This window comes from Erythranthe guttata, chromosome 12 (assembly GCF_056151865.1).
Source record: "Erythranthe guttata isolate IM_541 chromosome 12, IM_541, whole genome shotgun sequence".
Lineage (NCBI taxonomy): Eukaryota > Viridiplantae > Streptophyta > Magnoliopsida > Lamiales > Phrymaceae > Erythranthe > Erythranthe guttata.
The window spans coordinates 8126783-8139942 of record NC_142544.1 but is presented as its reverse complement, the minus strand read 5'-3'; the positions used below and the strand labels follow the sequence as shown (position 1 = coordinate 8139942).

The following is a 13160-nucleotide window of genomic DNA, read 5'->3' as shown; positions in this document are numbered from 1 at the left end:
TATGTGAGTGATGGGGAGGGTGGAACCATTAACGACGACGACATGTTAGGGGAAATTACTGCTAGGATTACAAACAAAATTGAAATTACCTGAGTGTGGTGCCATATGAGAGGTCGCCCCGCTGTCCATGAACCACTGTGACTCGGTAGGCTGCTGAAGTGTCACCGTATTCAAACGGTTTGCGAGATCCACTACGTTGGAACTGTTGCAATTGTTGATGGAACTGTTAGAGTTGTGGCATGGCTGGTGGAGCGGATGAACCTGAGTAGGGGCCGAGTGGCCGGTGTAGGGTTCAGGTGGTCCAGTAAAGTATGCTTGAGCCGCTGGAGTGGATGGGTGGCCCGATGTATTTGGAGCGGAACCCAGAATTGACGGTTGTCGTAAGGTGCGCGCCAGAGTTGAGATGCGCCATGAGCACTATGGTAGCCGTAGTGCTGCATGGGGTGACGGTTAGTGTTGCAACCTCCGCGACGGTTGGATCGGCCACCCCCGCGCTGAGAGCGCGAAGAACCTCCTCCGCAGGAACTGTTGTAGGAACCGTTGCAACTGTTGGATGGACAATTCGCGTTGGAGGCATAGAAAACAGTAGCGGTCTGCTCCGGTTCAGTAAGTCTTGTTTCTTCCATCTAAAGAAGCAATCGAGTCTGTAGAAAAGTGGGGAGGGGATTCTGAAAGGAAATGAGATTGGCGACGGTCCCGTAATTTTTCGGAAGGCCGTGTAGGGTTTTGAAGGACGAGTTGTTTGTCGTAGATTGGATTTCCGACATCGGCCAAGCTGTCTGCCGTGGTTTTGATTATTTGGCAATAATCATGAATGGAGAGAGTGCCTTTCTTGAGGGACTTGAATTTTTCTTCAAGTTGAATGGCCCGATAATCTTTATTATCGGTGAAGAGAGAAGAGATTGCGGTCCATAGATCACTGGCGGTGGAGGTCATTGAGAGAACCATGCTGGACAAATCATCGGAAATGGTGCCGTAGATCTAAGATTGGAGGAGATAGTCGGCGCGTTGCCATTCATCGGCGGAGATAGAATCCGGTCGGGATTTTCCATGGAGAAGATCGGAGAGGCAGAAACGACCGACGGTAATTGTGAAAAAGGGGCTCCACTTTTGATAGTTGGGATTTTTCATATCTAGAGTAACGGGGATAAGGGATTTGATATTGGAGATGACATGAGCAAGGTGAAATGATTGAGAGGGGCGGTGGAGGGAGAAGAAGCGTCGCCGGCCATGGAGAAGAAGGGGGGGGGGGGGGGGGGGGGGGGGGGGGGGGGGGGGGGACGACTTAGATGAGGATGGTGGTGGTGACGGCTAGGTTAACCTAGTGTCTGATACCATATAGGAGAAATAGAATTGGAGAAAGAGAGAATTGTGTCTCTCACGTATATTAATCATATATATAGGTACATGTAGGAAACCCTAACCTATTACACAAGGTAACTAGAATAAATAATAATAATAATAGATACGTATAATATATATATGCACGCTAATAAATACTTCTCTCAGAGTTGTCGCACTCGCAATCACGGAGCTTGAGTGGACAACTGACAACGTCAGCATTGTGGTGGTGTAAAGAAGAGAGTTACAAAAGATAGAAAAATAAAGGAGAAAAAGATGGAGAAGAATAATAAAAATCTTTAGTTTGATTTTTTGGGTACAGATGAATAATACAAAACAAGAATAGGGAAGGAGATAAAGGGGGAGAGGAGGGAGGTAGACGGCTGGTTATATTATGGTTTATTATTTGGGATTATTTGAAATAGGCTCCTCAATAGTTTACATAATGTCGGATAAACCCAAGTCTTTTTAAAATTCTGAGTAAAACCCATTATTTCTAAGTTTCATTTGATATAAACCAAATAATTAGGTTATATCCTAACCTTTACACCCTTTCAAACCCTAACTAGGGTTTGTTTTTATCTTATTTTATTTTGAATATTATTATTTTGATTTATTTATTTAAAAAAAAATAATTTCAAAAAAGTTAATTTTTTTAAATTTCTTTATTTTTTTTCTTTTTCTTTTTCTTCAGCGATGGCCTGGGTAGTCGGAGCCCTGGTTATGACTCAACATTAGTTAACATAAATTAGTTGGCATTCATTTTCTTTTTCTTTTTTTTTTTTTTTTTTTTTTTTCCGGCAGCGGGTCATCAAAGCTCTGGTTAGCTGACTCGTCTAGTTAACTTCAATTAGTTGACATTCATTTTTTCTTCTTTTATATATACTAGCATTTTTTCCCATTCGATGCACGAGATATTATTTCAAAAATGAAAAAAAAAATTTAATATATAATAAGAAAATATAGTACATTAACATAGTAAAATTTAATAATGTAGTATTACTCATATTTTATATAACATTATTTTTTTTAAATCTTACATATTAACATTTATAATCCAAATATATAGGTTTAGATTAAACAAATCGAATTTCTTATATATTAAGATTTGAGATATATTGATGAAAAATAGGAGATTGATAATTTTTGAAAATCACCAAAAAAATATTAAAAATAAATAATTACAAAACTACCATTAGCGTTTTTAGGGTTGCCCATCGTTTCTTTCTTTTATATATAAGATACTTTATTTATTTTTCTTTTTTCGACGGCGGGTCGTCGGAGCTCTAGTTAGCTGACTCAACATTTGTTAATTTCAATTAGTTGTCATGTATTGTTTTTCTCTTTTATCTTTATATTTATTTTAAATTTTCTTTCTTGCAGCGGGTCGTTGGAGCTCCGGGTAGCCGACTCATCATTAGCTAACCTCAACATTAGTTGACATTCCATTTTTTTTTCTCTTTTTTCTTTTCTTTTTCATTTCTTTTTTCCGACGGCGGATTGTTGGAGCTATTGTTAGCTGACTCAACATTAGTTAACTTCAACATCAGTTGACATTTGACATTTTTTTTACTTTTAATATGTTTATGGTGGTGGGTTGTCGGAGCTTCGGTTAGGTGACTCAATGTTAGTTAACTCCAACATTAGTTAACTTTAATATTTGTAGACACTAATTTAAAAAATAAAAATAAAAAAACTAATTAAAAAAAAAAGAATATCTACCAATGTTAAAGTCAACTACTGTTGAGTCAGCTAATTGGAGCTCCAACAACTTACCAATAGAAAAAAAAATTAAAAGAACAAAAAATTAAAAAAAGAAAAAAAAAATGTATTGTTTAAAGTTGACTAATGTTGAAGTTTACTAATGCTGAGTCAGCTAACTGGAGCTCCGACGACCAGCAGCAGAAAAAAAAAAGAAGAAATTAACATTTTTTTCTAAAAAAAAAAGAAGAAAAAACAAACGATTTCTACTGATGTTAAATTTAATTAATTTTAAAGTTAACTAACGTTGAGTCAGCTAATCAGAGCTCCGACAACCCATCACTGCAAAAAAAAAAAAAAACGAAAAAAAAGAAAAAAAAAAAGAAAAAGATATGAAGAAAAAAAAAAGAAAAAGAAAAAAAGAAAAAGAAAAAAAGAAAAAAATAAAAAAAATAGATTGTTTAAAGTTAATTAATTGAAGTTAAGTAATGCTGAGTTAGCTAACCAAAGCTCCGACGACCCACCACCAGAAAAAAAAAAAAAAAAAAAAAATTAAAAAATGGATTGTTTAAAGTTAATTAATTGAAGTTAACTAATATTGAGTCAGCTAACTGGAACTCCGACGGCCGATGCCGGAGAAAAAAAAATTGATCGGGTCGGACCAACCTGGTGGGCGGATGGGATGGGATGGGGGTGGATTGAGCTTATCTCAAATAGAAACCTATAGGGCTATTTTAGGAATTAATGTTTTTATGGGTTTATTAAAAATGAAAGTTAAAGGGTGGATCTATTTGTAGTGAAATTTGGATTTGTGGATCTATGTCAAATTCGCTCTTATTTTTTACTTGTTGACTTATGAAATTTAAGTAGAAGTACCAAATCAATTTTTAATTTTTAAAATTTATGTTTTAAGGTATAAATGTTTTATTTTCATTATTTTTTCTATTTTATTGTTGATATTAGAAGCAGTATGTTGATATTTAATGATGAATATACTTTTAGAATGTGTAACTATATAAATTAAAATTAATTTAGAATTATATATTAACTAAAAATTAAAAAATCAAAAAATCGGTTGATCTTGTCCAATCTTGACCCACGTAACTCTTCGGTTCTATGTTAGGTCCGGTTTTGAAAACATTGGTTTAATCCTTAGAGACTTGGCCCGACAACTTATATCCAAGATGTCGAAACCCAGAACAAAAATGGCTAAATTCTCGTTGATTTTCTGTTGGAAGCACTTTTAAGGCAGCACGACCCATTACTCGACGAAGATCTGTTTCTGTGATACGGGTAGGGCCAACAAAATTTTGATTCAGTGCAACGGGGAAGAAGACGGAGGGGTGCAACATCTGCATAATATAATTTAGTGTTGTAGTGTTGCATGTGTGTATTAATAAGAAGATGGTGGTAAGGTGGAGAGATTGAAATGGAATTAAGGGGGAATCAAGGATTTTCTTGGATGGTTTACTTGTAAACAAAAGGGTTTTCTTTGAAACACTTAAGAGGGAAGAAACCCCCATTGGAAGAACAAGACCCATATTTTTATTTTAATAAGTTTCTAAGAGGGGCAAGTTCCAAATCTAGTTCAATTGAGTCCTAAGAATTTTTTAATTTTTGCCCCAAATATATGATACAGTAGACGAAAAAAATAATTAATTAGTTAATCAAATTAATTAATTAAATTGTATCTAAATTAAATTATGTCTTGTCTTGGAGATAATTATCAATTAATTATTATCAGTATGATTATTTCTTCTTTTTCAAGACATTGATATGGAGCTAAACTCCATTCATAGTTCAAAGACAATAGATTTGATTGGTACATTGATATGGAGTTAAACTTCATTCATAGTTGGAAGCACTTTGAGAAAGAATTTCTCAATCGCTTTTCTAGCACTCAAAGAACAGTCAGCATGATTGAGCTCACAAATTCCTGTTAGTGGAAGAAGGAACCAGTCATCGACTGCATCAACCGTTGGATAAATTTAAGCCTTGATTGAAAAGATCGACAGCGTGAGACATCGAATATTGAACTGTGCATCCAAGGAATGCAATGGGGACTCCGATATATTGTTGGTTGCAATACCTACACGCAAGTCCACGTATCGTACAAGTAATATAGTGGACAATGAAGTCCGGATATCGAACCCACACATAATATTTAATGACTTAATCCTAACAATTATTATCAAGCCCACCCTACACAGTGGAATTTGGAAAAGATTTACTAAATTGAACTAAATTACAAAGCAAGCAAAAACAAGAAAGCAATGTAAGAACGAAGATTTAATCAGAGAAAACGAGCCTATGATTTTATTCTCCCCCTATATGATTATTATTCCCCCAATTGCTTCAATTATGCAAGTAATTAACCCAGATTATTAACCTGAGATGCTAAATTAATCATAACCCGCTTCCGCGTGTATTACGATTCTAATACTCTAGATTCAATTACTGTATTCCTACGGAATTAATTCTACAACACAACATTAAGCACAAAGCTCAATAATGGCTACCTAAGAGATTAACTATATTCCTATGTTAATACCACAACAACTCTTCTACCACAATTCTTATTATTAACCCGATCTTCCGATTCATGCGATTAACAATAACATAAAAGCACACACTAGGCCAAAACAGCTCACTTGCGAGGTTTTTTTTGGCGACGATTCCGGAATCGTCGCTAGTTTGCGACCATTTTGACTAAAAAACGTCGCAAGATATCGAAAAATAAGATTTCGATGGAATATCTCGCGACGATACAGTAATCGTCGCCAGTATGCGACTAATGTCAATAAAACGTCGCAAAGGGAAAAAAAAAAATAATAAATCACTCTCGTAGCGACGTTTTTATATAACCGACGCATGAAAAATATTTTTTGCAATTTATTTTTTTACCTTCGCGACGAATATGACGTATACGTCGCTAGTGCAATTGTGAAAAAAAAAATTATTGGGTTGGCGACGAATAAGGATAAACGTAGCGTAATAAAGAGGAAATATTAAATAATATTTATTCTTAGCGACGAAAATAGTGTATTCGTCGCAAGTAAAATACTTTGTTAAAAGAATTATAATTATTATTTGCGACGATAGTGTATTAATCGTTGCGAAAATAATTATAGAAAAAATTCTCGCTTTTCTAGAGCGACGTTTCTGTAGGAAACGTCGCAAGTCTATTTAATTTTTTTTTTGGTTTGCGACGAAAGCGCTTAAAACGTCGCTACGAGCGACGATTTGTTAGGAATCGTCGCAAAAAATTGAATTAGAAGGCAGACCCTAATCCCCGTTTTCCCATTTTCTCCGATTTTCTTCTCGTTTCTCTCTCTCTTTCAATCTTCCCCTCCGCCGGCGACCCCCTCCGCCGGGTCCTCCCCCTCCGCCTCCGCTGCCGCAGTCTGCCGCTGCCGCTGCTCTCCGCCGTCCGCCGCTTCTCTCCTCCGCCCATCTCTCCGCCGCTGCTCTCCACCGTCAGCCCATCTCTCCGCCGCTGCTCTCCGCCGTCCGCCTATCTCTCCGCCGTCCGCCGCTGCTCTCCGCCGTCCGCCACTGCTTTCCTCTGAATTCTCATCCAAATCCAAGCCAACTGTCAAAGTAAGCATTTCACACACACACACACACACACACACAAGCATGAAATTATGATGATCTATTAATTAATAATATTAAATAAATATGAAAAAAATGCAGAGAAGAGCAAATAAAAATAATAAAAAGGAGCAAGGATTAGCTAAATCAAGAGCAGCAATTAGAAAAGCAGCTTCTAATTTGCCGTCATCCCGCCGCGTGCTGTCGATCCGTTGCCGTCGCCAGCCGTTGCCGTCGCCGACAGCCGTCCGCCGACAGCCCTCCTTTCAAGGTAATTTTCCTTTTTTTTAAATCTTTGTTTGTTTATGTTGAAAAGCTTGTATGTGTTTGATTATTGCGAACTATTTTTGGGTTTTTTCCCGGAATTATGTGTTTGTTTGTTTTATGTTGATTTGATGAGCCTGTGTTGCTCGGAATTATTGTTGCTCGGAATTATGCGAACTGTTCTTGGGTTTTATGTTGCTCGGAATTATGTGGTTGCTCGGAATTATGTGTTTGTGAGTCTGTTGTGTGCTTTGGTGAGTCTGTTGTGTGTTTTGGTTATTTGATGTTTCTTTCTACAGTTTGGCTACTGTGTCGGTGATCAATTTTTCCTTCTTTTTTTTTTTTTTTTTTTTTTTTTTTTTATCCTTTCTTTGTTTTTTTTTTGGGAAAATTCCGAAAAAATTCCGAAAAATTTCCGAAAAATTTCCGAAAATTTCTGAAAAAATTCCAAAAAATTCCGAAAATGAAGATTTCCGAAAAATTCCGATTTTCCGAAAATTCCGAAAAAATTGGAATCGGAATCAATTCTTGAATTCCGAGGAAATCGAAATCGGAATCGGAAGGCGTTTTGGACATCCGAAAAAAATCGGAAATTTTCCGAAACACCCAAATCCGATACGATCCGTCCGATTTCCACTCCTTATTATGACTATAAAATATATAAATAAATAAAAAAACCTTTTCGGAAAAATATTGAAAAATTGCTTTAAATTAGGGTAAATTACAATCACACCCTAAGGTAAAGCTAAATTATGAAAAAAATCATAATATTTGGGTAATTAAAACAATCCCTCGACTACGTATTGTCTTTGTTGACTCTGACGGAGTCAAATTTACTTACTAATGAGGGGGGATTTTTGAAAATTGAAAATTGATGTCAATTAAAAGTTGAAAGCTTTCCCGTTGCGACTACCACCTTAATTTAGTTTTAGTTTATGAACTTAACTTTGAGAATAATTGTGATTTTAATAATTGTGACCCTTCCCAATTTCTAGGTAATCTTGTTAATTAAAGCATGCCAAAAGATAGGAGTTGAGTTTTATTAGATGATCGTCGGTTAGAAGTATATCAAAATGGTTGTGTGGAATTTATGGACTTTGCCTTCGCTAAATGTGACGTTGATAATAAAATAAGATGCCCATGTAGAGACTGTAAGTGTCGTAAATGGGGGGATCGTGAATTCGTTCATAAACATTTACTTTGGAGGGGTTGGGATAAACTGTATGGGCAACGCTGATGGGCTCTGCATGGAGAGTCCGAAGAACAATACATTGGCGAGGAAATGAACAATACTAATCATACAGAAATTCCCGAAGTTGCAATTTTAAATGAACCTGTTGATGTACGTGATAATATGGAAGACTTACTGCATGCGTGTCTTCATCACGATCAAGAAGATCTGCACGAAGAACCCAACTCCGAAACTGATGATTTTCGTAAACTCATTGAAGAGTGGTGCATCCCCGTTTATGATGGATGCCGGGTATATACTAAACTTTCTTTTATCATGGAGTTCTACAAAATTAAGTCTCGTGGCAAGATGAGTGATAATACATTTACTGAAACCCTTCAGTTAATGAGAAAACTTGATTTTTTAAATATACCCGACTCTTTTTATGAAGTTAAGAAGCTCATCAGTAAATTGGGGTGTGGTTACGTCAAGATTGATGCGTGTGAGAATGACTGCATGTTGTTTTGGAAGGATGACTTCAACTTAAATGCATGCAAAGTGTGTAATGCTTCAAGATGGAAGAATCCAGTAGAAAACCAACCGAGTTCTTCAACCTCTCAGCGCAAAAGGGTACCGAAAAAAGTTTTGCGACACTTTCCATTGATTCCGAGGCTCAAGCGGCTATTTATATGTCAAAAATCAGCAATCAACATGAGATGGCACGCTGAGTCTCGATGTAACGGTGGCGTTCTCAGGCACCCTGCTGATTCTGATGCATGGAAAGAGTTTGACAAGAAGCACGAGTCATTCTCTTTGGACCCTCGAAATGTAAGGCTTGGCTTGGCTACAGACGGTTTTAATCCATTTGGATCGTTGAGTAGCAAGCATAGCACATGGCCGGTAATTCTAATGATTTACAATTTACCACCAAATATGTGCATGCAACGTTCTCATATGATGATGTCATTGCTTATTTCTGGTCCAAAAGCCCCGAAAAATGGGATTGATGTTTATTTATAACCCCTGATCGATGAGCTTAATGAGTTGTGGGTCTCTGGAATAACAACTTTTGATGCGTCCACCAGACATTACTTTAATTTGCGAGCGGCACTTTTGTGGACTATCAATGACTTCCCAGCACTTGGTAACTTATCGAGGTGGAGCACTAGTGGCTATCTTGCTTGCCCTAGTTGTGCTGAAAACACTGTGTCCGAACGTTTGTACAAGTCAAATAAACAATGCTATATGGGTCATAGTCGTTTTTCTGAAGAAGGGGCTCCACCCCCACCTTCAGGAGATGAGGTGTTATCAAAAACGGAGGGAATCAATGTTACTTTTGGCGTCGGCCAAGTGGTGCATCGAGATTCACAATGGAGAAAGAGGAGTATCTTCTTCGAATTGCCGTATTGGAAAGATAATCTCATACGACACAATCTTGATGTCATGCACATTGAGAAGAATGTTGGAGAATTATTTCTTATGTGGTTATTAAATATTCTTGGCAAAAATGACGGTTTCGACAATGCTAAGGAGGACATTGGAAAAATTAAAAAGCCACCGTCGGGCAAGTCCGGTCCTCGATTTCCCAACCTCGTTCCAAAATTAGGAAAGTATCACAAATTGTCTGCCCAATCAAAAAAGGCAGTTTGTGATGTTATAGCAAATGTTAAAGTTCCTAACGGCTATGCATCTAATATAGCCCGTTGTTTTGGTGAAGACAAAGTAGGGGGATTAAAGAGCCATGACTACCACGTGTTAATGCAACAGTTGCTTCCATTGGCAATTCGCAATGTGGGGTTACCAAAAAAATTGGCAAGTACAATAATCCAATTGTGCAGTTTTTTCCGAGAATTGTGTTCAAAAACAAACTCAGCTGAAGATTTTTGAAAACTGCACTATGACATTGTAAAAATCTTGTGTGATCTTGAGAAATTGTTTCCCCCGGCGTTCTTTGTTGTTATGATGCATTTGCCGGTTCATCTAGCTCATGAAGCAATGGTTGTCGGACCGGTCAATTATCGATGGATGTATCCGATAGAGAGGTATTTATAATTTTTTAAATGTTAATGCATTTTCTAATAATTTATAATTTATTAAATGTTTTATAAAAAAAAATTCTACCTCAGATACTTGGGTCACTTGAAGTCATTTGTTCGGAATAAAAAGTTTCCCGAAGGTTCGATTGCTGAATGCTACATCACTGAGGAGTGCTTAAATTTTTGCTCATTGTACACAGAAAATTCATCTATGAATATTTGTGACAATGACAAACAAGGCAATGAAGTGCGACCTAAGTACAGAACGCTCAGTTATGATGAAATGGAAAAAGGTGCACACCTATTGTCTTTTTAACTCAGATGAAGTTCAACCTTACATTGAGTAAGTCACTTGCTAATATTTTGAGTTACTACTATCTTCAATTGATTTCCACTTAAAAAATTACACAAATATTTTTAGGGAGCATTTCGAGACCATTAAAAATAAAATCTCGACAAGTGACCATGCATACCAATGGCGCATTCAGCAATTACAAGAAAAAGAATTTCGTCATTGGTTTCAATCCTATGTAAGTGTTTGATTTGACTTGAACTTCCTTTGCAAATTGTTTTGAACAAAGTAGTAATAATTAATTGATAACGAAATAGGTGCAAGGAAAAAGTGAATTGTCTGAAGATCTGAAAGCCTTAGCTTGTTCACCTCAATTTAGAGTGAAGACTTTAAAGAGATTTGAAGTGCAAGGATTTATGTTCCGCACAAAATCATCTGAAAAGTCTCTTTTAACTCAAAATAGTGGAGTTTTTGTCAAAGCAAAGACTACTAGTTTCGCAAGCTCAAAGGATAAATCTCCGAAAGAAGAAGATGTAGGGTACTACGGCGTAATAAAAGACATCATTGAACTTTCATTCGCTGTAGGTACAAAAAATGTGGTTTTGTTCGAGTGTGATTGGGCTAATATTCGCATGAATAAGACGGATGGTTTGGGATTTACACTTGTGAACTTAACAAAACCAGATATAAAAACAAGTTCTTTTGTTATGCCATGTCAAGTATTGCAAGCATTCTACGTTGAGGATCCGCAAGATAAACCATGGATGGTTCCTATTGTTATTAAACCAAGGGACAACTTTGCCTTGAGTCCTGATGATCCTACTGCAGTTGAAGATGAATGCTATGAGATACTTCCTATAAACCATGACATAAATATTATAGATGATATGGAAGAGTGAGGGATTATTTTGTTGATCAAATGTTAGTTGATTGTAATTTACTTGTAATATACTTTTGTTTATGTGATCATTTTATTTTTTTATTATAATTTACTTGTTATATAAATTATGTCATATTTATTGCCATATATCATGCATGTCATAAGTATTGTGTTCATTTTATTTTTGTCTATGTATATCTTATTTCTTTTCTCAGGCGAGCGATGTCGGAGGAAGATATTTATGTTGATCATATAGGTACCGAGTCTACAGGTACTGACGTGGTTGATTTGGAGTTTGACGACAAGGGTATTCCCGTTGCACCTGGGAGGTACAAGTTGGCGGTGGCTATTAGTAACGAGGTTACGCATTGGGATAATTTTGATCCATGTATTTCTTGGCCTAACCACAAAAAAATGGGCCATGTCGAGGGATTGTGGAAAGCGTTTAAGGTATTTGTATGTAATTTTTATTTTATTTAAGTTATTTAATTTTTTGTTTCATTTCAATTGTATATTTTTTATATTTTATTTAGGAAACTTGGAAACTTCCTGAAAATGAGGCTACAAAAAAATGGTTCAATGAGACTGCTAACGGTCGTTGGAAAGATGCGAAAACTAAACGATTGAAGACAGTCTTTGATAGAGCTCCAGACCTTGCCACGCCTAAGGCAAATTGTCCAAATAGGATTAGTGTTCAAACTTGGGAGAAACTATGTGATCAATTTCATTCTATTTCCACTCCTGGTGTTGATGGGAAGGTAAATTATATATATTTAATTTATGGATCATGTTTAAATATATTAAAGAGTTTTAATTTTTTGTGTTATTGTTCACAGTCCAAATCAACCAAATGCGAGGACTCGCGAAAGAAAGTCTCGACAGACCACCATTGGGGTCGAACAAGTATCAATAGTTGGTCCCACAATCATGTAAGTAATTTGATCTATAATTTTAATTTATTTAAGTTTAAAATAGATACTTACTTTATAATATTTTAATATAGTTTAAAAAATTGGGCAAAAATCCTACGGTGTTTGATACGTATAAGAAAGCATATATGGGTATTGATGTACTGAGGGAAACCGGGCCAACTATTAGTGAGGAAGGAGATACAGAAGAACCGTATAATGGGATAGCAACTCCTGAACAACTTCGCATTTCGGTAAGTGTAATGCAATTTTATTCTTCAATTGGTTGTATGTTAATTATTTATGTTTATTGTTGTCGCATGTTTGTCATATGTAAATTATTTGATATGTTAAATTAGTACGTAGTTGAGATATGTGGATATGAATATTTGTTTTAAATAATGTTAAGTTTTTGTATATATGGATGGTTTTTTGGGGATGTTCATTTATTAGTTGTTATGCTGTCGAAATTTTTGCTAAACAAGTGTACTTAATCATTTTCAGGCTGATTTGGAACGAGTGTACGATGAGACAATTCGTGATGGAAGTGACGAAAGCACGACCAATTCAATTGCGATAGAAAAAGTGCTCCGAAAAAGCAAAGGGCTTGGAATTAAGATTGCAACCATCACAAAGAGTTCAAAGTCGAGATTTTCTTCAATTCCGCCGGAAGTGCAAATGGAAATGAATTCAATGAAAGAGCAAATGCAACTTAAAGATTAAAAAATGGAAAGATTGGAAGCGGAATTGAAAGAAACTCGAGAAATTGTGAACACCTTGGTCGGCCGTTTTGGACTACAAGCCTCGACATCGACTCCTTCCAATTATGGTGGAGTATAAAAAGGGATGAACTTTGTTTGGTTTTTGAATTAAAGTTTGAAACACTACATTATATGCTTTTAAGTTTTTATGTACTTTTTTAATTTATGTTTTGTGCTACCTTGATATTTAATCCGTATAATTGGTTTTAATA

At 36.1% G+C, this 13160-nt stretch overlaps 2 protein-coding genes and 1 long non-coding RNA gene across 3 annotated transcripts; all 3 read left to right on the top strand.

Annotated features, from left to right (window-relative positions):
- The first annotated feature begins 6329 nt into the window (after positions 1–6329).
- LOC105965779 (uncharacterized) lies at positions 6330–7266 on the top strand. The gene is made up of 2 exons (XR_001173473.2): positions 6330–6642; positions 6739–7266. It is a non-coding gene; the product is annotated as an uncharacterized LOC105965779 (long non-coding RNA).
- Positions 7267–8182: 916 nt separating this feature from the next.
- On the top strand, positions 8183–11298 carry LOC105965816 (uncharacterized). The gene is made up of 3 exons (XM_088827263.1): positions 8183–8971; positions 9107–9850; positions 10717–11298. The coding sequence occupies exons 1-3, from the start codon at positions 8183–8185 to the stop codon at positions 11296–11298; spliced, it is 2115 nt and encodes a 704-aa protein (XP_088683389.1).
- Positions 8327–13160, top strand: LOC105965817 (uncharacterized). The gene is made up of 6 exons (XM_088827074.1): positions 8327–8347; positions 11407–11729; positions 11813–12037; positions 12116–12208; positions 12283–12441; positions 12692–13160. Exons 2-6 carry the CDS (start codon positions 11502–11504, stop codon positions 12908–12910), a joined length of 924 nt encoding a protein of 307 aa, XP_088683200.1. The 5' UTR covers positions 8327–8347; positions 11407–11501; the 3' UTR covers positions 12911–13160.